Source organism: Mobula hypostoma, chromosome 8 (genome assembly GCF_963921235.1).
Source record: "Mobula hypostoma chromosome 8, sMobHyp1.1, whole genome shotgun sequence".
In the NCBI taxonomy this organism is placed as follows: domain Eukaryota; kingdom Metazoa; phylum Chordata; class Chondrichthyes; order Myliobatiformes; family Myliobatidae; genus Mobula; species Mobula hypostoma.
Genome location: NC_086104.1, coordinates 91,922,035 through 91,943,766, shown reverse-complemented (window position 1 = coordinate 91,943,766; position 21,732 = coordinate 91,922,035). Strand labels below are relative to the sequence as shown.

Genomic DNA, 21,732 nt, shown 5'->3' with positions numbered 1-21,732 from the left:
GACATAAAGGCAGCACCAGGGGTGTTTGTGCAATGGTGGAGAGTGTGAATAAGTTTATGATTATATCCCATCCAATTAGCTTTTCCAATAACTGGCCTATTATTCAGAAGAAGAATAAATCCCAGCTGAATGATCAACACGCATTCAAGAAACTCTCAGGATCAGAGCAGAAGTCAGAGTGAGATTAATGAACAATTACAGTAACAAATCACAGATGCATAAACAATATGGAGGTGTTTTTATTTTTAAATACTTTCTTTATAGATTCATAAATCTTTAAATCAAGATACTGATTGCTGGTCCCAATGAATGACTTTGGGCAATGGTTCTTGTGGAGTGTTCACTCTCTGTTGAGAATTCTTCCTATCCACGGGTTTGATGGACACCTATCATAATGGCCAAATGACCATCGCTAATGGACACTAGCTACAGTCTCTCTGTATGCTGTAACCATTCATTCTTCATGAAAACAAAGCATATAAAAAGGTTCTGTTTAAGGAATGAAGCAGACCCTATCCACAAATAATCAGAAGATATATACAGTAAATTTGCCAGTTTCTATTTACATTTATATCAACGGGAAAATCCAGTGTGCAATTCAATTAATACACATCCAATTTTACATGCAAACAGAACTTAAACCATTAACACAAGAGATTCTGCCAATGCCGGAAATCCAGAGTAACACACACAAAACGCTGGAGGAACTCAGCAGGTCAGACAGCTTCTAACTTAAACTTAAACCATTGTTTTAATAACAGGGCATTCATTAGTTGTTAAATTTGAATAAAGAGATATTTTGTTGCTTTTGCATTTTCTGCATGCTTGACTTTCAGAAAGCGTGGCAAGTGGCTGAAACGATACGTCGAACTTGTTCCTCAGTTGAGTTTCGCATGACTTCAGTGCTGCGGGAACACCGTCCAGCCTGGGTTTGACCAGATTTCCGCACTGAGTTGGCAATGAGCTGAATTCCAGAAACATTGCCATTAAGGTCAGCACTAAAGAGCCGCCCCTCCCTATGCCCCGTGGTGAGAAATAGCGTATGCTGTTGGCACTCTGAGGAATTCTGCGAAGTGCAAGCAGAACTCTGTGGCAAATCAGGCACTCTGATGCAGATCAATGCAGGAGGCAAAACCTGAACAGCAGGGGTGAGGCTTAGTAAAGCAAAGCTTTCCACTTCTGGTCCCAGGCTCTCGGAGCAATTTGGCAGGTGCGACCACCGGCGTGGTTAGTATCAGTTATCAGTTTACTCCCATGATAAGCAGATGCAGTGTCCTTGTCACTTTAATGGATCATAGACTCGAACAGAATGTGTAATGTGATCAGCTAATTTGGACACTACAAGTTCCAAAAGCAGAAGTGAGATAATTAACAGATAACTGATAACAGTTGAAAGATGAATATTGATCGCAGGGAGAATTCTGCATTGCTTCAGAATACTGCATTGGGATTTATTACCTGACGGGAAACATCTCAAATAGGATAGTATCTCCACATGTGGATCAGTCCCCCAACAGTATAATGGGTATGTCAAACTGCATTGTTGATCTAGAGCTAAACCAATGACCTCTGGTCGACTAAACCAAAGTTTTGCTCAGTGGAAATAATTGCATGGTGATAGATTAAGGAGATAAGTTTGGACCATATCAAGAAACATGTTAAGAAACAATTGAAGGGAAGGGAACTGGTTGGGGAACACAGAGAGTGGGAAGTTGGGAGGAGAGAAGTTACAAGATGATTGGCAAACTGTTGGTGCTTAAAGCACAAGGGCCAAGTTCTGATGAAGGACCCTTTTGTCCATTACTTATATAGAACAACTGATCACTAAATGATGCCCAGCCTCAACTTCCTGACATGGTTAGGAAGTGGTGAATTACTATGCAAACCGTTTGGTGATGATGTTATTACCATTAATAGTATGAAACTTCAAAGTCAGTGGAAGCTAACTGCTATGAGAGAACATAAGTCACAAGTGATATTGCTAATATGAAACAAATTTTGTTATGCTTTTGAATCGATGTGGCAAGAGAAGGAATAACAACTCATCCACTATGTCTTTATTGACATTCGTTTGATTCCCAGCTCAGCATTCCCTGCAAAGTGGGAATGGGTGGGACATCAAATTGTTGGGATGTGAGTGGAATCCCAGAAGAGGCAGCAATTACCACACTTGGAATATATTGAGTAGTCTTAGGCCCCTTATGTAAGAAAAGTTGTGCTGGCATTGGAGAGGGTCCAGAGAAGGTTCATGAGAATGATCCTGGGAATGAAAGGGTTAATCTATGAGTTGCATTTGATGGCTCTGGGCCTGTACTTGCTAGAGTTTAAAACAATGATTGAAACCTACCGAAGATTGAAAGGCCTGGATAGAGTGGATGTGGAGAGGATGTTTCCTTTAGTGGGAGAGTCTAGGACAAAAGGGTACAGCCTCAGAATAGAAGGACGTTCCTTTAGAACACAGATGAGGAGGAATTTCTTTAACCAGAGGGTGGTGAATCTGTGGAATTCATTGGCACACATGGCTATGGAGACCAAGTCACTGAGTATATTTAAAGTGGAGGTTGAAAGGTTCTTGATTAGTACGGATGTCAAAGGTTACAGGAAGAATAGCATTGAGAGGGATAATAAAATATTCATGATGGAATGGAAGAGGAGTCTTAATGGGCCAAAAGGCCTATGCCATTTGGTCTTATGGTCTCATGCCTTCCCACACTGCTGGAATCCAATACTCTACATAAATCTATCTGGGGCTCCAGCTGACCTGAAGCCACAGGAGGCTTTCAGGAGGGAATGCTCTGGCAAAACAGGAGTCACTTCATGACCTCACTCCACCTTGTAATGTTGCAATTATTTGCCCCTTGTCCTGGACCACCATGAAGAGAAATGTTAGGAAACTAAGTTATCGGTTGGATTCAGCCAAAGGTCAAGTGCCTTAGCTGAAGATGAAATGGGAGAAGATGCTTTGTTTGGACACTTGGGACCATCTGCCTCTTCAGGACCGTGTGCTCTGGCCCTTTTGCATTGCTCTGTGGATCCAGGTGCAGCTGATACCTCCAGATGATTTCTCTCTCATGGGACGTGGTGGCTGTGCCTGTGCCTGTCTGGAAGGATTTCACATGGGGTCTATCAGTAAAGTTGAATGCCTTATGCTGTAGTCAGACCACAGGCCAGTGGCTGGAGAGTCCATTGCAGGTTTTGCTGATCACTGGAGAGTGGCCGAACCTCGTCCCATCCCAGTGGAAGGGCAGTCTAATTGATTGGAAACACTTGCTCTGTGTGATGTTGTTGGCTGGCTTTGGTAGACTCACAGCAGGTCCGGAGGGAGAAATGGAATTTGAAGACCACCTGCGTGTCACAAACAGGTGTGGGTTCTACTGCTTGCCACAGAGATGGGTGGTGTAGAGGACTGGAGGGGCCTCTGATTATGCCTCCTATGTTCTAAGGAACCGAGTGCTAGGCTGCCCACTGACCAGTTTCACTGTGAAATTAACAGGAGGCCTTAGGGCGGGCAGTGCCTCGACACAGCCAATGAAAAGGCCGAGCGAAGAAACAGATGGAGTGGCAAAAGGCTGCAGATGCTGGAAATCTGAAATAAAAAACAGAGCAGCACGAAATACTCATCATCTGCGAGAAGGGAGAATAGATTGCAGGCAGCTGCATTTCAACAAAAGTTTGTCGACTTGAAAGCTGGAGTCCACTTCCCTCCCCATGGTCGCCGCTTGACTTCCCAGCAATTTCTGTTTCTCTTTGAGTCGGGGTGAGCGGAGAATGGATTCCAGACTCAATGTAACCTCTGTGAGAGCTGCACCGTGCTCATTTAATGCAGTTCCATACTCCCTGGAATTTAAGTCACTGCGTGGCACACTTTGGAGAAAGCACGCCCGTCTCTCCCTTAGCTGTGCCGATTGATGCTTCTTAGTGAGGTCAACACTCTGCTGCCTCCTCGCCCTGCTGCTGTGTACTGATATGATTAATTGCTGAATGAACACACCGAGAGATTTTGCGATGGATGGATCGTTCCGTTGACCACGTCTGAGACAGTCAGCTTGCCATCTGACTGGGGATTCTCCAGTGTAGCCTTTCCACGACGTTGGATGTTGTTTCCTGCCAACTCCTACCCACCCCCACCGATGGCAGCGGAGCGCTCTGCCGGCCAGCACCCTACAAATGGTTGTTCTTCGACAGGTAGGCGATCAGTGCCACAGCCACGCCCACGTAAATGCCAGTTCCAATGGTGATGGAGAGGACTGCCAGGAACAGGGCACGCTTGGAACTGGAGCTCGCGTGGTGATAGTCGCCCTTTGCCACCCCCTTGTTGGTCTGCAATGGAATCAAGAGAAAAGAAAACAACTCAGTGAGAAATGGCAAACTTGTGAAGAGCAGGTCAGTAAAGGCTGAGCTTTCTTTGCAAGAGGACTCAGTGCCCTGATTGAGGAAGGCCACCTGTGATGCCACTTTCTGGGCACCATGTTCTTGTAATCACAGGGCCCTCTGTTCTACAACACTGCCCCGCTCCACACCTACCAAATCAACATGTAAAAACAGGCTATTTGGTCCATCTGGGCCCTGCCAACCTAGATGCCCATCTCAGCTAGTCCCATTTGCCAGCGTTTGGCTCGTATCTTTCCAACCCTTCCCTATCCATGCACCTGTCCAAGTGTCTTTCAAATGTTGTTATCGTACATGATTCAACCAATTCCTCTGGCAGTTTGTTCCATATACGGAACACCCTCTGGGTGAAGAAGTTTCCCTTTAGTTTCCTATTAAATCCTTCCCCTCTAACCTTAAACATAAGCCCTCAATTCCCCAACCCTGGGGGAGAAAAAGAGTGTGTGCATCCACCCGAAACTATGCCTCTCATGAATTTGTATATCTCTATAAGATCACCCCCTTAGTCTCCTACCTCTGATGAATAAAATTCTGCCCAGCCTCTCATTATAAGCCAGTTCCTTGAGTCCTGGCAACATCCTCGTAAATCTCCTCTGTATTCTTTCCAGTTTAGTGGCACTGTTTTTCTATAGCAGAGTAACCAAAATTGAACAATGCTCCAAGTGTGGCTTCACCAGCACTCTGTGAAACTGCACCATTTTATACGCAAAGCTCTGATTGATGAAGAGCAGCACAATACAGCCTTCCACACCACACCATCTACCTGTGATGCCACTTTGAGGGTGCCATGGTTTTGTATTCCTAGGTCCCTCTGGTCTACAACACTCCCCAAGGCCTTCCCATTCTCTGTGAAAATTGACCCTGGATTAACTTCCCAAAGTGCAACCCCTCACACTTACAAGAATTAAACTCCATTTGCCACTCTTTGACCCGCTTACCCATCTGATCGTTGATTCAGAAGGGTGAGAACTCCTTCAAACTTCCTGAAGGGTTTTATTTCCTGTTGTCCAGAAGCAAAGGCATATAAACCCTCTTGGGGAGTGTTAGGAGCTACCAAAGCAGAAGGGCGTTGACTGCAGGCAGCAGAAGCCCAAAGGTCGAAGGGCGAGAATACCAACTAGAGGTGAACTTGGATCGAGGGAGATACATAGTACTCAGGATCTCAAACTCTGTTGGATTTACCCATCCTGGCATCCCTTCTATTAGCCATTTCCACCTGACTCTCCTCTTGATCCAGGCCTCTTATCACCTTGTACATCTCTATCAAGTCACCTCTCATCCTCCTTTATTCCAAAGAGAAAAGCCCTAACTTGCTCCAGGTATCCTCATAAGACATGCTCTCCAATCCAGTCAGCATCCTGGTAAATCTCCTCTGCACCCTCTCTAAAGCTTCCTTGTCCTTTTTATAATGAGGTGACCATACTATTCCAACTGTGGCCTGATCAGGATTTTGTAGAGCTGCGGCATTACATCACAGCTCTTGAACTCAAACTCCAAAATATTAAGTCCAATGCCACACACGTTTTCCTAATAGCCCTAACAATGTGCGTAGCAGCTTTGATCTATCTATGGATGTAGACCTCAAGATCCCTCTGTTCTTCCACATTGCTGTGAATCCTACCATTAACCCTGGATTTTGCCTTAAAATTCGACCTTCCAAAGTGAATCACTTCACACTTTTCTGGGTTGAACTCCACCTACCACTTCTCAGCCCAGCTCTACATCCTGTCAATATCCCACTGACAACTGCAACAACCCTCCACACCTCCACCAACCTTTGTGTCATTTGCAAATTTACTAACGCACCCTTCCACTTCCTCATCCAAATCATTTATAAAAATTACAAAGAGCAGGGTCCCCAGAACAGATCCCAGCGGAACACCACTGGACAACGATCTCCAGGCAGAATATTCGCCATTTACAACCACCCTCTACCTTCTGTGAGCAAACCAGTTCTGAACCCACACAGTCAGGTTTCCCTCGATTCCATACTTCCTGACTTTCTGAATGAGCCTACCACGGGGAAACCTGTCAAACAATTCACTAAAATCCATGTACACTGCATCCACTGCTCAACCTTCATCAATGTGCTTCATCACATCCTCAAAAAATTCAATCAGGCTCATGAGGCATGACCAGCTTCTCAGAAAGCCATGCTGACGATCCCTAATCAGATAATGCTTCTCCAAACGCTTGTAAATCCTGACGCTTAAGAATCTTCTCCAATATTCTTCACCACTGAAGTAAGGCTCACTTTTCCATAATTCCTTATTAATATCCTTGAACAAAGGACTAAAATTTGCTACACTCCGATCTTCTGGGACTACTCCTGTAACCTAGAGTACATCCCTTCCGGGGACTTACAGTACTGAGCAAAAGTCTTGAGCACGTAAATATAGCTAGGGTGCTAAGAGTTTTGCTTGGTAATGTATTTGTCAACATGGAGCACAGAACGAGTTTGCAAATGTGGCAGGAGCAAAGGATGTTGGGAATGGTGAGGGTGGAGAACCATGGGAGGGGTGTGGGACAGGTGGCAGAGAAGCAGTGCTGGGGCGGGGGGTGGCACAGGTGCAGACACACCCAGCCCTGGGACACCAGGCAAGGTCATTTAATTCCAAACAATAGGAATATTGATCACTACAGAATGTCTCTCTGGTGCTTCCCACTCCCACCCCTCAACCTTTCCTTTTTTCCTAACCGTGATTCCCCTCTCTCTGCCCCATTCCCACTCTCAGTCCACAATAGAGACCCATATCAGAATCAGATATATCATCACTCACATGTCATGAAATCTGCTTTTTTTGCGGCAGCAGTGCAGAGCAATACCTAACATTACCTCAGTACCATGCAAAAGTCTTAGGCTAAGACTTTTACACAGTACTGTATCTGTTATTAAAAAGTTCCAACACATCCTTTTTTAATATCAACATGTACTAGCATATCATCCTAATTTACACTGTCCCAGAAATATCGCATTCCCTCTCACAGGTGGATACTGACTTCCCCCACCTCCTCTGACTCCAGGCACATTTCCTTTTCTATCCCTGATCAATCCAATCCTCACTCTGGCCCTCCTCCTATTTTCCACACACATGTAGAACACTTTAGGTGTTTCCTTAATCCTACTCGCCAAGGCCCCCTTCTAGCTCTTCTAAGTCATTTCTTCAGCTCCTTCGTGGCTACCTTGTAACTCTAGAGTCCTGTCTGATTCTTGATTCCTAAACCTTAAGTATTTTGTTTTCTTCCTCTTGAGTAGATGTTCCACATCTCTTGACATCCATGGTTCTTTCATCCTTCCATCCTTTCCCTGCCTCTGTGGGACAAACCTATCCACAACCCCATGCAAATACACCCAAAACATCCAACATATTTCCATTCCCTGAGTACACCTGTTCCTGCCTTATGCTCTCAAATTCCTGCCTAACAGCATTATAATTCCCTTCCCCCTATTAAATACTGTCTGATCCTGTCCTTTTCCAAGACTATGGTAGAGGTCAGGGAGCTGTGGTCACTGGCTCTGGAATGCTCACCCACGAGAGGTCTGTCATCTGACCAGGTTCATTGCCTGGTGCTAGACCCAGCATGCTCTCTCCTCTAGTCGGCTTGTCCACATATTGTGTCAGCAATCCTTACTGGAGACATCTAACAAGTCCCACCCCATCTCAACCTTTTGTCATAAGGAGGTGCCAATCGATCTTAGGGAAGTTCATCACCCATGCCAAAAGCCCCGCTATTTTTGCACCTTTCCAAAATCTGCCTCTCGATCTGTTTCTCGGTGCCTCTGTTGCCATTGGGGGTCTATTGAAAACTCCTAGTAGTGTGGTTGCTCACTCCTTGTTTGATTTCCATCCACAGTGAATCAGTAGACAATCCCTCCATGATGTCCTCCCTTTCTACAACCATGATGCTATCCCTGATCAGCAATGCTACTCCCACCTCTTTTAACCCCCTCCCTGTTCCTTTGGAAACATCTAAACCCTGGAACACACCTGCCCTTATGACAGCTATGCCAAACCATTTAAACTGCTGATTCCCAATGACTGGTACTGGGACCATATCCCGACATACCTTTAACATTCATGTACCTATCCAAAATCCTCTTAAACCTTGAAATCGAGCTTGCATGTACCAATTGTGCTGGCAGCTTGTTCCACACTCACACAAATCTGAATGAAGAAGTTTCCCCTTCTGTTCCCCTTTCACACTTAACCCATGACTTCTGGTCATAGTCCCACCCAACCTCAGTGGAAAAAAGCCTGCTTGCATTTACCCTCTCTATACCTCAATTTTGTGTAACTTTATCAAATCTCCTCATAATATTGTATGTTCTTGTCAGGGCACTGGAGCATGGATCCAATTGCAGACCCAGGAATGTGCACACGGTGATATTAATTGATGAAGGTGGGAGGAGAGAGAGCAGCACGCCGCGCGGGCGCAGCCCTCCGGTGAAAATGATATCGTATCTGTTAAATAGGGGCCGTGGACAATTCTGATTTGATGGAGACGGGTGTGAAAGCACAGAGGAACATCTGGAGAAATTTCTGAAACACTCATTTGCTGCTGTTGTTACTGCGCGGTCGAGAATCTTCCAGAGGGAAGGCCTCAAAATCCCCGGCTTTGCCTGCTGTTGGCAACTGAGATTGAGGTCGAATAGTTCGGACAGAGATGGCACTCTGTGTCGGAGAGCTGATTCGGAGGCTCGAAGTTTTCAGATGACTCAGAGACGGATTGTGGTCGGGCATGGCAGGGAGAATTTTTCTTCCTTCTCCCGTCTGCATGAGATGTGGGACATTTGAGAGACTGAACTTTTTACTGTGCTCATGGACTTCTTCATCCAGTTATGGTATTGTTGCACTGTTGTGACTATATGTTATAATTATGTGGTTTTGTCAGTTTTTTCATTCTTGGTCTGTCCTGTGTTTTGTGATATCACACTGGAGGAAATATTGTATCATTTCTTAATGCATGCATTACTAAATGACAATAAAAGGGGACTGCGTGTCTTCATAATCTAATTGAGTAACAAATCCCAAGGTGCAAACAAAGTCAATGTCAACGTTCAGGCAGAGATCAAAACATCCAGAGAAGTCCAAAAATCAGAATTGGGAAACAGGCAGAGTCAATATTCAGACAGAGTATAGATGCAAACGCTGGAAAGACTCAGGAAAATTCACTAGCACAAACAGTTGAAAAGACAGGACTGAAATACACTGAGTAATAAACAGAGGGGCAGATGATAGGTGAAGCACAGTGAGACACAGGTGGCAGCAATACAGGTAATAATGAGAAACAGGTGAGAGACGGAGTACTCAGTAATACAGGGGCCGGAGTAGAGCAGGAGAGGGGACAGGAGCACATGGCAATACAAAACTACAGACTGACAGCCAGGGGGAAACACACAAAAAAACAGAGTTCAACTGGAGGTATTGACAGTTCTAAGGAATAAAGCCCTAAACCTATTCAATCTTTCCTTATAACTCAGGTCCTTCAGACTCAGCAACATCCTGTAAAGTTTCTCTGCACTCTTTCAAATTTATTTACATATTTCTGGTACGTGGGTTACCAAAACCACACGTAATACTGCAAATTAGGCCTCACGAATGTCTTAAACAATTTCAGCATGACATCTCATCTCCTGCACTCAGTACTTTGATTTATGAAGGCCAATGTGTCAAAAGCTTTCTTTATAACCCTATCTATTTGTGATGGCTGTACTCCCAGCCTTTGTCCTACCACACCCATAAGTGCCTACCGTTCACTGTGTTGGTCCTACTGAAGTGCAACATCTCCCACTTGCCTGCATTAAGTTCTATCTGCAAATTTTTTTAGCCCATTTTTCCAGCTGGTCCATATCCCACTACAAGCCATGATAGCCTTCCTCGCTATCCAGTACACCCCTAATCTTGGTGTCATCTGCTTACTTGCCAGTCCAGTTCACCACATTAACATCCAGGTTGTTGATATAGATGACAAACAACAATGGACCCAGCACCAATCCCTGGGACACTCCACTAGTTACAGGCTTCCAGTCAGACAGGCAACCATCTACTACCACTCTCTGTCTTCTCCCACAAAGCCAATGTCTAAACCAATTTACTACCCCATCTTGAATGCCGAGCGACTGAACCTTCTTGACCAACCTCCCATGCGGCACCTTGTTGAATGACTTGCTAACGTCCATGCAGGCAACATCCACTGCCTTGTCTTCATCAACTTTCCTGGAAATATCCACGAAAAACTCTATAAGATTGGTTAGACATGACCTATCATGCTGATTATCCTCAATTAATCCATGTCTAACCAAGTACTTATATATCCAGTCACTCAGAATACCTTCCAATAACTTTCCCACTATACTTCTTGCATTAAAACCCACAGACCAGGCCCATCTTTTTGCACATTTAATTTGAAACTAATGGCATTGTGATCACTAGATGCAAAGTGATCCCTTACACAAACTTCTGTTACCTGCCCTGTCTCATTCACTAATAGCAGATCAAGTATCACACACTCTCTCGTAGGGACTTCCATTTCCTAATTAATAAAATTTTCTTGAACACATTTGACAGACTCTAGCTCATCTAGTCCTTTTACAGTATGGGAGTCCCAGTCAACCTGTTGCTTCCTGACTTTGTCTGAGGTCTTGCTCCACAACCTCTCCACTAACTGTTCTTGCACTCTGGTTCCAATCCCTCTGCAACTCTAGTTTAAACCACACTGTGCAGCTTAAACAAACATTCCTGCTAGTATACTAGTCCTCCTCCAGGTCAGATGGAGACTGTCTCTCCTGATTTCCTGGAAGCGAGCCCAATCATCCAAAAATCTTATGCCTCCCTCCTACACCAACTTCTTTCCCACATAGGGGAGGGGAGGAGAAGATGGCGGCGCGACGCAGCGTGCGTGGCCGCTCCGAAATGATATCGTATTTGTTAAGTAGGTGCCGTGCACAATCCAGATTTGATGGAGACAGACGTGAGAAGCACGGAGGAACATCTGGAGAAACTTCTGAAATGCCTGCTTCGCTGCCGCTGCTACTGTGCGATCGAGAATCTCCGGAGGGGAAGGCCTCGAGTCCTCGGCTTTGCCTATTGCCTGTTGCCAGGGCCGGGGTTGAAGCGCTCGGCAGAGATAGTGTTTGGTGCTCGGTGTCAGAGGGCTGGTTAGAGGCTCGAAGTTTTCGGACAGACTCAAGAGTCAGCTGTGGTCGGGTGCTTCCAGGGTGCTGCATTGGCAAGTTTGCGGTGCTGGAGGTTCATGGCAAGAAGAGAGTTTCTCTTCCTTCTACCGTCTGCGTGAGATGATCGGACTTTCAAGAGACTTTGACACTTTTTTTTACCGTGCCCATGGTTTGTTCTTTATCAAATTATGGTATTGCTTTGCACTGTTGTAACTATATGTTATAATTATGTGGTTTTTGTCAGTTTTTTTAAGTCTTGGTTTGTCTTGTGTTTCTGTGATATCTTTCTGGAGGAACATTGTATCATTTCTTAATGCATGCATTACTAAATGACAATAAAAGAGGACTGCGTGTCCTCACAATCTAATCTAATCTAATATTAAACTGTATAATCTTCCTAGTACTGGGCTCACTAACACGTGGCAATGCTGAGATCATAACCCTAGATGTCCTTCTCTTTCACTTAGCACCTAACCCCCTGAACAAACATTGCAGAACCTTCTCGGTCTTCCTACCCATGTTTTTGGTATCCACATGGAGCACAACCTCTGGGTGTTCACCCTCCCACTTAAGAATGCTGAGCACCTGATTCAAAATTTTCCGAACCCTAGCACCTGGGAGGCAATGTACCATACGGGCATCTTGTTCTCATCCACTGAGCCTCCTTTCTGTTCCCCTAACTAATGAATTCTCTATCACCATAGCTTGCCTCTTCTCCCCCCTTCCCTTCTGAGTTGCAGAGTCAAACTCGGTGCCAGAGATGTGACTGCTGTGACCTTCCTTTGCTAGGTCGATCCCCCAACAGTATCCAAGGTGGTATACCTGTTGCTGAGGGGCATGGCAACAGGGGCACTCTGCACTGGCTCTATAACCCTTTTTCCCCTTCCTGACTGTCACCCAGTCTCCTGTGCCCTGCACCTTGGGTGAAACCACCTCTCTACATGTCCTATCACCCACTCAGCCTCCTGAATGATCACGAGTTTATCCAGTTCCAGCTCCAGCTCCTTAACATGGATTGTTAGAAGCTGCAGCTGGATCCACTTCTCCTAGTTGTAGTGGTCAGGGATACTGGCGGTCTCCCTGCCTTCCCACATCCCACAAGATGAGCATTCCACTATCCTGCCTGGCATCTGGACAATTCTAACTGAGCCGATACAAAGGAAGAACAATAAACTGTTGGGGAGGGGGGTGGGGAGATCTCTACATGCAGCTTTTTTGCCTTCTCTCACTGAAGCCTCAAAGAGCTAAGGTCTCAAATTCTCCGCTCTAACCCTGTGCCCTCCAATGATGGCCGCTCTGCTTGCCCCAGCCTTACTTTAATTTGTTCTTGCCCATCAATCCCGAATGCTAATTGGCCGCTGCTCAAAGCTCCATACTGCCACAAGTCACTGCCTTATCTCTTCCATCAGCAAACCTGAATGAGGTAAGTCTTCTCGGGCTTCCGATCTCGCCTATCGGGTGCTCTCAAAGCATCAAAACAGACACCTTTCAACCCATTCTACCGACTGCAATTTTGCAATGCCAACAGTCTCTCTGCAAGCAACTGCCCCACCCTCTGTCCTATCACTCTGGTTCCCGTGCTCCTACCGAACTAGTTTAAATCCTGCCTAGCAGCTTTAGCAGATCTGTCCAGAGGGATATTGGGCCCCCTCAAGTTCAGCTGTAACATGTCTGTTTTGTAAAGGTTATACCTTCCCCACTTTGCTTTGCATTCCCTTTATAATTGTGTTGAAAAACTGATTTCATTGTAGCTCTCCAGTTTAGAGTCCAAAGTCTCCTGTCCCAGGGATCCCTGTAAAGCACCTCACCTAATTATCAGGCAGGCAACTTCTCAGGCAGTCTAAGTTGTGCCTTAGCACCCCCCCCCACCCCAAATGAAAATCAGGGACCAAGTTCTGCAACAGAGCTGACTGCTGTGCTGGGCCACAAAAGGTTTGCTCCAGATCCTCAGAGAATGCAATGAAATTATTCTCAGTATCTCCTCTGTGGAATTAGGAATAACTGTTGACAAGGCATCTCATTGTTGTGGCTATCCCTCAAGGTCAAGGATGATAGTCTTCATTCTGTTGATCTATTTATGGGCTTGCAACTGGCTTATGAGTCCAATCTTGGCTTGCAAGTTCTTCCGCATTCAGGACAGGTAGTTCCAGATGGCAGATCGGGCTTTGGTTGTTAACACAAAATAATCTGCAGATGCTGTGATCAAAGCAACACTCACAGTACGTTGGAGGAACTCAGTAGGTCGGGCAGCGTCAGTGGAAACAATGATTCGACGTCGACTCATTGTTTCCACTGATGCGACCCGACCTGCTGAGTTCCTCCAGTGTACTGTGAGTGGAGCTTTGGTTGTTGCTGCCTCTCTTTCCATTTTCTTCTCTTTTCTTCTAAATCTGCACATCTGTTGGCTTCGAAAGTTGCTATTCCTTCTCAGATGATGGCTTGCCAGAGTTTCCTGTACTTGGCCTGTCCTTGTTGATGTCGATGTTACATTTCTTCATATTGGCTTTGAAGACGTCTTTGAATCTCTTCTGTTGTCCGCCTCTTTTACGTTTGCCTTCTTTAAGCTGGGAGTAGAAGATTTGTTTCGGCAGACGTTCGTCTTTCATCCAAACAACATGACCGCTCCATCTTAGTTGGTTCTTGATGACGTAGGCTTCAATGCTTGTTGTTTTTGCTTCATTTAGCACACTGACTTTGGTTCTTCTATCTTCCCAGCTGATACTTAAGATGTTTCAAAGACAGCATTGATGGAACTTTTCAAGTGCCTTCAGATGTTGTCGGTATGTTGTCCAGGTTTCTGATGTATACAGGAGCGTTGGGATTACCGTTGCTTTGTACCCTAACATTTTGGTGTCTGTTCGGATGTCACAATCATGAAAGACTCTTGTTTGGAGACATCCAAAAGCTGTTCCAGCGTATTTAAGACGATGTTGGATCTCATCATTAAGGTCGACAATGAAGACGTGCCACCAGACTTTAGAGACTCAGCAATTGTTACCATCTACAAAAGGAAAGGCGATCGATCCGAATAAGGAAACTATTGTGGAATTTCCCTGTTAGCAACAGCAGGAGAGATCCTCACCCGCATCATGAACAACCGGCTCAAGCCTTTAGCCAAGAAGATCCTTCTGGAGACACAAGCCGGTTTTAGACCATCACGTGGAGCAATCGACGTGATCTTCACACAGCATCTGAACACTTGTGATAATGGCCTTCCATGTCCCACCCTCCCTCTTTCTCCCTTCTCCTCTCTGCCTGAATATCTCCCCCTCTCCCCCTGGTGTTATCATTTCAAAAGATCCGTCCTAGGCGCAGCACACAAGTGCAATTATGAAGAAAGCACAGTATCACCCCCTTAGACGTTAGCAAAGATTTAGCATGACATCTAAAACTTTGACGAGCTTCTATATATGTGTGTGGTGGAGAGTATATTGACTGGTTTCATCACAGCCTGGTATGGAAACACCAATGCCCTTTAACAGAAAATGCTACAACAATAGTAACGGATACAGCCCAGTCCTTCACGGGTAAAGCCTTCCCCACCATTGAGCACATCTACATGGAGTGCTGCTGCAAGAAAGCAGCATCCATCATCAAGGACGCCCACCATCCAGGCCATGCTCCTGGAGGTACTGGAGCGTTGGGACTGACACCACCAGGTTCAGGAACGGTTATTACTCCTTAACCATCAGGCTCTGAGCCAGAGGGGATAACTTCACTCAACTTCACTTGCCCCATCACTGAACTGTTCCCACAATCTATCAACTCACTTTCAAGGAGTCCTCATCTCATGTTCATGATATTTATTGCTTATTTATTTATTATTATCATTTCTTTTCTTTTGTGTTTGCAGTTTGTTGTCTTTTGCACATTGGTTGTCTGTCCGGTTGGGTGTGGTTTTTCATTGATTCTAATACATAGAAACATAGAAAACCTACAGCAAAATACAGGCCCTTCGGCCCACAAAGTTGTGCCAAACATGTCCCTACCTTAGAAATTACTAGGGTTACCCATAGCCCTCTATTTTTCTAAGCTCCATGTACCTATCCAAAAGTCTCTTAAAAGACCCTATTGTATCCGCCTCCACACCACCGTTGCCGGCAGCCCATTCCACGCACTCACCACTCTCTGAGTAAAAAATTTACCCCTGGCATCTCCTCTGTACCTACTCCCCAGCACCTTACACCTGTGCCCTCTTGTGGCAACCATTTCAGCCCTGGGAAAAAACCTCTGACTATCCGCCCGATCAATACCTCTCATCATCTTATACACCTCTATCAGGTCACCTCTCATCCTGCGTCGCTCCAAGGAGAAAAGGCTGAGTTTACTCAACCTATTCTCATAAGGCATGCTCCCTAATCCAGGCAACATCCTTGTAAGAAATCCATTTCTTGAATTTACTGAGTATGTGCACAAGAAAATGAATCTCAGGGTTGTATGTGGTGACATATGTGTACTTTGATTATACATTTAGTTTGAACTATGTATCTTCCCCATCCTCTCCCTCCTTTTGCTCTCCTCTCCTATTTTGCTCTCCTCTCATGCTCTCTCCTTCCCTCTCTCAGCATCAATTCCCCTTTTCTCTTTCCATCCTCACTTCCTCCATCTTCCTCCCTCTCAGCTACCCCCTCCCTCTCATCACCTTTGTCCTTCTTCCTCCTTTGCCTGCTGCTCCTGATTCCCTCCTTCCTCCCCCTGCCTGTATTACTCTTTTCCACTTTCTGCTTCCACCACCTCTCCCTCCTTCATAACCTCACTGCTCCCACCACCGAGCCTCCTGGCCGAGCTGAAGATATTTTTTCCCGAGTGGGGCACATGCACTGAACACATCTGTGACACAAGTCCCTGGTCCTGTGGTGTCACAGCACTTCTCCTCTGCTTTACCAGTGGTACTCCTTATGCTGGGAATGTGACGATTCACGTGAAAGGCAGCCAGAGAAAGCCTGCATCAATACTTCAATACTGCTCCCCCCCAGAAGTTACCAAGCTAGGAGGATGTTCTTAATTACATCACCACTATCATAACCTTGAGAACAGCAAGTTCTTGCAAACATTTATTATCACAGAACATCAGAGATAGAAGCTGCAGCTGCTGCACGAACAGTAAAACCTGCACTACGACTCACAACACCAATGTCTCACCCTCCCTTCCCCACACCTTAGGTACTGAGTCGTTCCAGCCACTCTGTCCCTTACAAGGGTTGTGCTCTGTAAATGTCAACATAGTTGACTAGCATAGTCCAGAGAGAGAGAGAGAAAAAAAAGGAGAGACAGAGAGAGAGAGAGGAAAAGAGGAGAGAGAGAAAAAGAGGAGGGAGAGAGAGAGAGAGAGAGAGCGAGAGAGAAATAGGAACTCCCTTTGGTCCTACAAGTTGTCACCCATTCGTCTCCACTACCACTTCCCCCCCACTTGGCAATTAGTTCAGTATAACCAGCAGCCACTGTTGAAAAAATATACCTTTCCAGCCCCTTTGAATTTCTTCCCCTCACACCTTAAGCCTGTAAAGCCTGTCTAGAACCTTAGTTCTAGACTCTCCAGCCCTGGGAAGAAGTTCGGGCTACACGGAGGCATAGCGATTAACGTATTACAGCGTCAGTGACTCGGGTTCATTTCCCGCCGCTGTCTGTAAGGAGTTTGTACGTTCTCCCCATGACCTTGTCAATTTTCTCCGAGTGCCCCAGCTCCCTCCCACAATCCAGAGACGTCTGGGTCAGCAGGTTAACTGGACACATGAGTATATTGGGTGGTGTGGGCTTGTTGGGCCAGGAGGGCCTAGTACCATGCTGTAGCTCTCAATATATAGAAAAAAAAATAAAAAAAGATTGTCTGTCCTAACCAAATCCCTCAACAAGGTCTTTATTATAAACCTTGATCGACAAGGTCACTCCACAGCCTTCTACGTTCCAGTGAAAATAACCCCAGTCAATCAAACGCCTTGATGTTCCAACATTGAAACTCAATACTTCACTTACAAAGGCAAGCGATACCCTTGTCACTATCCCCCCGGTCGCAAATCTTTGCAGCTGTTCCTCAGGAGGCAGTAGAAGGGGAGTCTGGTTATTTTTAAGTTACCATCCATGCTGTGCCCTCTCATTGCTGCCTGAGAAGGCTCTCGGCCCAGATCATTGACTCTTTCTTCCTTTTCATAGATGCTGCCTGACATGTTGAGATACTCCAGCATTTTGTACATGTTGCCCTGGATTTCCAGCATTTGCAGAATCCCTTGTGTTTTTCATTGCTGTGATTAGGCAGGAGGTACAGGAGCCCAAAGACCCACACCTTAAAGTTTAACAGTAGCTTCTGCCATCGATATTCTTGAATTGACCCGGAAAACCCGAACTACCTCAGACTATATTTCCCTCAACTTGCACTCATTTTGTTTTGTTTACATTGTGGTGAAAATGTTAATTGGTTTATGCTTGTCATGTTTTTAATCTGCTATGCTGCTGCTGTAAGACAATAGTTTTCGTGGCACTGATACCCTGGTTATGCATGTCCCCAACACTAAGCTTGAACCTTGATTAGAAATGGGCACATGATTAGACAGGAATATGGGGTTGCCATTACAATCAAATTTTATGAAGTGGTAGATCTGGAGCAAGGGCTATACTGTTACTTTTGCTTCTGATCTGTATATCTGTCAGGCCACTATCCCCAGTCTGAAGCCATTACAGTCAGTGAATGTTATTCATCATGCTTTGATTGATTTGTCCTTCGCAGAGTAATTAGAAAAACAATTGGCAGCTGCTTGAATGACCTAGCTCTTTAACCTTCCCAAATGTTCATAAGATGTTCAAGTCTAACAGAGCACAAGGTACTCCGTTCTTCAACAGATTCTTCAGAGCACTGCCGTTACCGGATAAAACATAGAGGGGCTCTTAGCAACCAAGTTAGTTACTAGGCAACAGACATGTAATTCAATAGATAATGAAGGAGTGCAGATTTGAGTAATTGTAGCCTATTCCTAAGGCTTTTGATTTGTTTCCCTGATTAAGAAATTATGGCTGACATTATATTTTACACAGTGAATTTTTTGAATTTGTATTGTCAGTTGAGTCTCCAAGATAAGTGATACAGACTTACAAAATAGAATGCTAAGATATTCTTGCATGAACATGCAACACCATTAAAAGACTGTGGTGTATCAGTGTGGGAGACTTTCTTTCCAAGTTAGAAGTTGTGCTTTTATTTATTATTTCGAGATACAGTGCATAATAGACCCTTCAACCCTTTGAGCCTGCTGTCGGCAATCCTAGCTTTAACCCTCGCCTAATCAAGGGACAATTTACTACGACCAATTAACCGGTATATCTTTGGACTTGTGGGCACGTTTACTCTTCTATCCCTGATCGGTCCCACCCTCACTCTGGCCAGCCTCCTGTTCTTCACATTTGTGTAGAATGCCTTGCAGTTTTCCTTACTCCTACTTGCCAAACCCTAAGGTCCCTCTCACTGGTGAATACTGAAGCAAAACATCATAAAGGACCCCAAACACGAGGAAATCTGCAGATGCTGGAATTTCAAGCAACACACATAAAAAGTTGCTAGTGAACGCAGCAGGCCAGGCAGCATCTCTGGGAAGAGGTACAGTCAACGTTTTGGGCCGAGACCCTTCGTCAGGACCAACTGAAGAAAGAGCTAGTAAGAGATTTGAAAGTGTGAGGGGGAGGGGGAGATCCAAAATGATGGGAGAAGACAGGAGGGGGAGGGATGGAGCCGAGCTGGACAGGTGATTAACAAAAGGGATATGAGAGGATCATGGGACAGAAGGCCCAGGGAGAAAGGAAAGTGGGAAGGGGGGAAAGCCCAGAGGATGGGCAAGGGGTATAGTCAGAGGGACAGAGTGAGAAAAAGTAAAGAGATAGAAAGAATGTGTGTATATAAATAAATAAATAACGGATGGGGTATGAAGGGGAGGTGGGGCAATAGTGGAAGTTTGAGAAGTCAATGTTCATGCCATCAGGTTGGAGGCTACCCAAATGGAATATAAGGTGTTGTTCCTCCAACCTGAGTGTGGCTTCGTCTTTACAGTAGAGGAGGCCGTGGATAGACATATCAGAATGGGAATGGGATGTGGAATTAAAATGTGTGGCCACTGGGAGATCCTGCTTTCTCTGGCGGACCGAGCGTAGGTGTTCAGCGAAACGATCTCCCAGTGTGCGTTGGGTCTCTTCGATGTATAGAAGGCCACATCGGGAGCACTGGACGCAGTATATCACCCCAGCCGACTCACAGGTGAAGTGTCGCCTCACCTGGAAGGACTGTTTGGGGCCCTGAATGGTGGTGAGGGAGGAAGTGTAAGGGCATGTGTAGCACTTGTTCTGCTTACAAGGATAAGTGCCAGGAGGGAGATCGGTGGGAAGGGATGGGGGGGACAAATGGACAAGGGAGTCATGTAGGGAGCGATCCCTGCGGAAAGCAGAGAGAGGGGGGGAGGGAAAGATGTGCTTAGTGGTGGGATCCCGTTGGAGGTGGTGGAAGTTACGGAGAATTATATGTTGGACCCGGAGGCTGGTGGGGTGGTAAGTGAGGACAAGGGGAACACTATTCCTAGTGGGTGGTGGGAGGATGGAGTGAGAGCAGATGTGCGTGAAATGGGGGAGATGCTTTTGAGAGCAGAGTTGATGGTGGAGGAAGGGAAGCCCCTTTCTTTAAAAAAGGAGGACATCTCCCTCGTCCTGGAATGAAAAGCCTCATCCTGAGAGCAGATGCGTGGAGACGGAGGAATTTTGAGAAGGGGATGGCATTTTTGCAAGAGACAGGGTGAGAAGAGGAATAATCCAGATAGCTGTGAGAGTCAGTAGGCTTATAGTAGACATCAGTAGATAAGCTGTCTCCAGAGATAGAGACAGAAAGATCTAGAAAGGGCCCCACCTACCTCCTCTGACTCCAGGCACATGTTTCCTCTTCTATTCCTAACCAGTCCTAGCCTGACTACGGCCATCCTCCTGTTCTTTATGTACATGTAGAGCGCTTTGGGGTTTACCTTAATCTAGTCACCCACTGCCTTCTCATGGCCCCTTCTCCCTCCCTTAACTCTATTTTTTCAGAATCGCCTTCCTGTTTAACTTGCAACTCTCTAGAGCCCTGTCTGATCTTTGCTTCCTTCTTCCTGATGACCCACATCTCTTGTCATGGTTTTCTCACCCTACGAACCTTTCCCTGCCTCACTGGGACAGACCTATCCAGAGCCTCCTACAGGACCCAGGAGACAACTTCTTCACGCTTATGGTACAAGCGGCCAGAGAAGGTAGTTGAGGACAACATCTGCAAAAACATCTGGATAAGTATAGGTACATGGAAAGGAACACTGGAAAATGGGGCCTTCTTTGGAATGCACCCTGAGCAAGTTGGGATAAGGGGCCTGTTTCTGTGACATTTTATTATATGGCACTACAGGGTGGAAGTTAATAGTCCCTTGTCCAGATGGAGAATACAGAACTCAGAGAAGAGTTTAGCCACTTCACTAAGTTGAGGAGATATTTCTTCAGTCAGGGGACTGGACACTCAAAAGTTCTCTTCCTCAGACCAAGAGACATAGGAACAGAATTAGACCATTTGGCCCATCGAATCTGCTCTGCCATTCGACCATGACTGATCTATTGTCCCTCTCGCTCTCCCCGTAACCTTTGAAACCCTTACTAATCAGGAACCTATCAACCTCTGCTTTAGATACTGTATACCCAATGACTCAGCCATGTGTGGCAATGAATTGCATTGATTCACCACCCTCTAGCTAAAGATATTCTCCCTCACCTCTAAAGCGACGTCCTTGTATTCTGAAGCTGTGCCTTCTGGCCCTGGAGGATCCCCCTCTATAGGAAACACCCTCTGCATATCTACTTCTATCCAGGACTTTGAATATTCAATAGGTTTCAATGAGAAGCACCCCGCTTCATTCTTCTGAACTCCAGCAAGTACATACCCAGAGCCATCAAATGCTCCTCATATGTTAATCCTTCCATTCTGGAATCATTCTGGTGAACCTCCTCTGGACCCTCTCTAGTACCAGCAAACCCATTCTCAGACAAGGCACCCAAAACTGCTCACAGTACTCCATGATCAGAGGGTCAGGCATGATGGGCATTGAGATTATTTAAGGATGGGACTGCAGAACATTTTGGCACCGTGCGAATAGGGAGCTGGTGGCAAGGTGGATGAAACA

General features: G+C 45.7%; 1 protein-coding gene across 2 annotated transcripts in view; it reads right to left on the bottom strand.

Moving 5' to 3' along the window:
• Positions 1–238: 238 nt before the first annotated feature.
• The window catches only part of LOC134350169 (synapse differentiation-inducing gene protein 1), a 178,107-nt gene continuing 156,613 nt past the window's right edge, over positions 239–21,732 (bottom strand). For both annotated transcript variants that reach the window (XM_063055137.1, XM_063055136.1), the window contains one exon: positions 239–4,320. In XM_063055137.1, the coding sequence (XP_062911207.1) occupies positions 4,162–4,320 (159 nt within the window). In that variant the 3' untranslated portion in view covers positions 239–4,161. The remainder of the gene's footprint in view (positions 4,321–21,732) is intronic.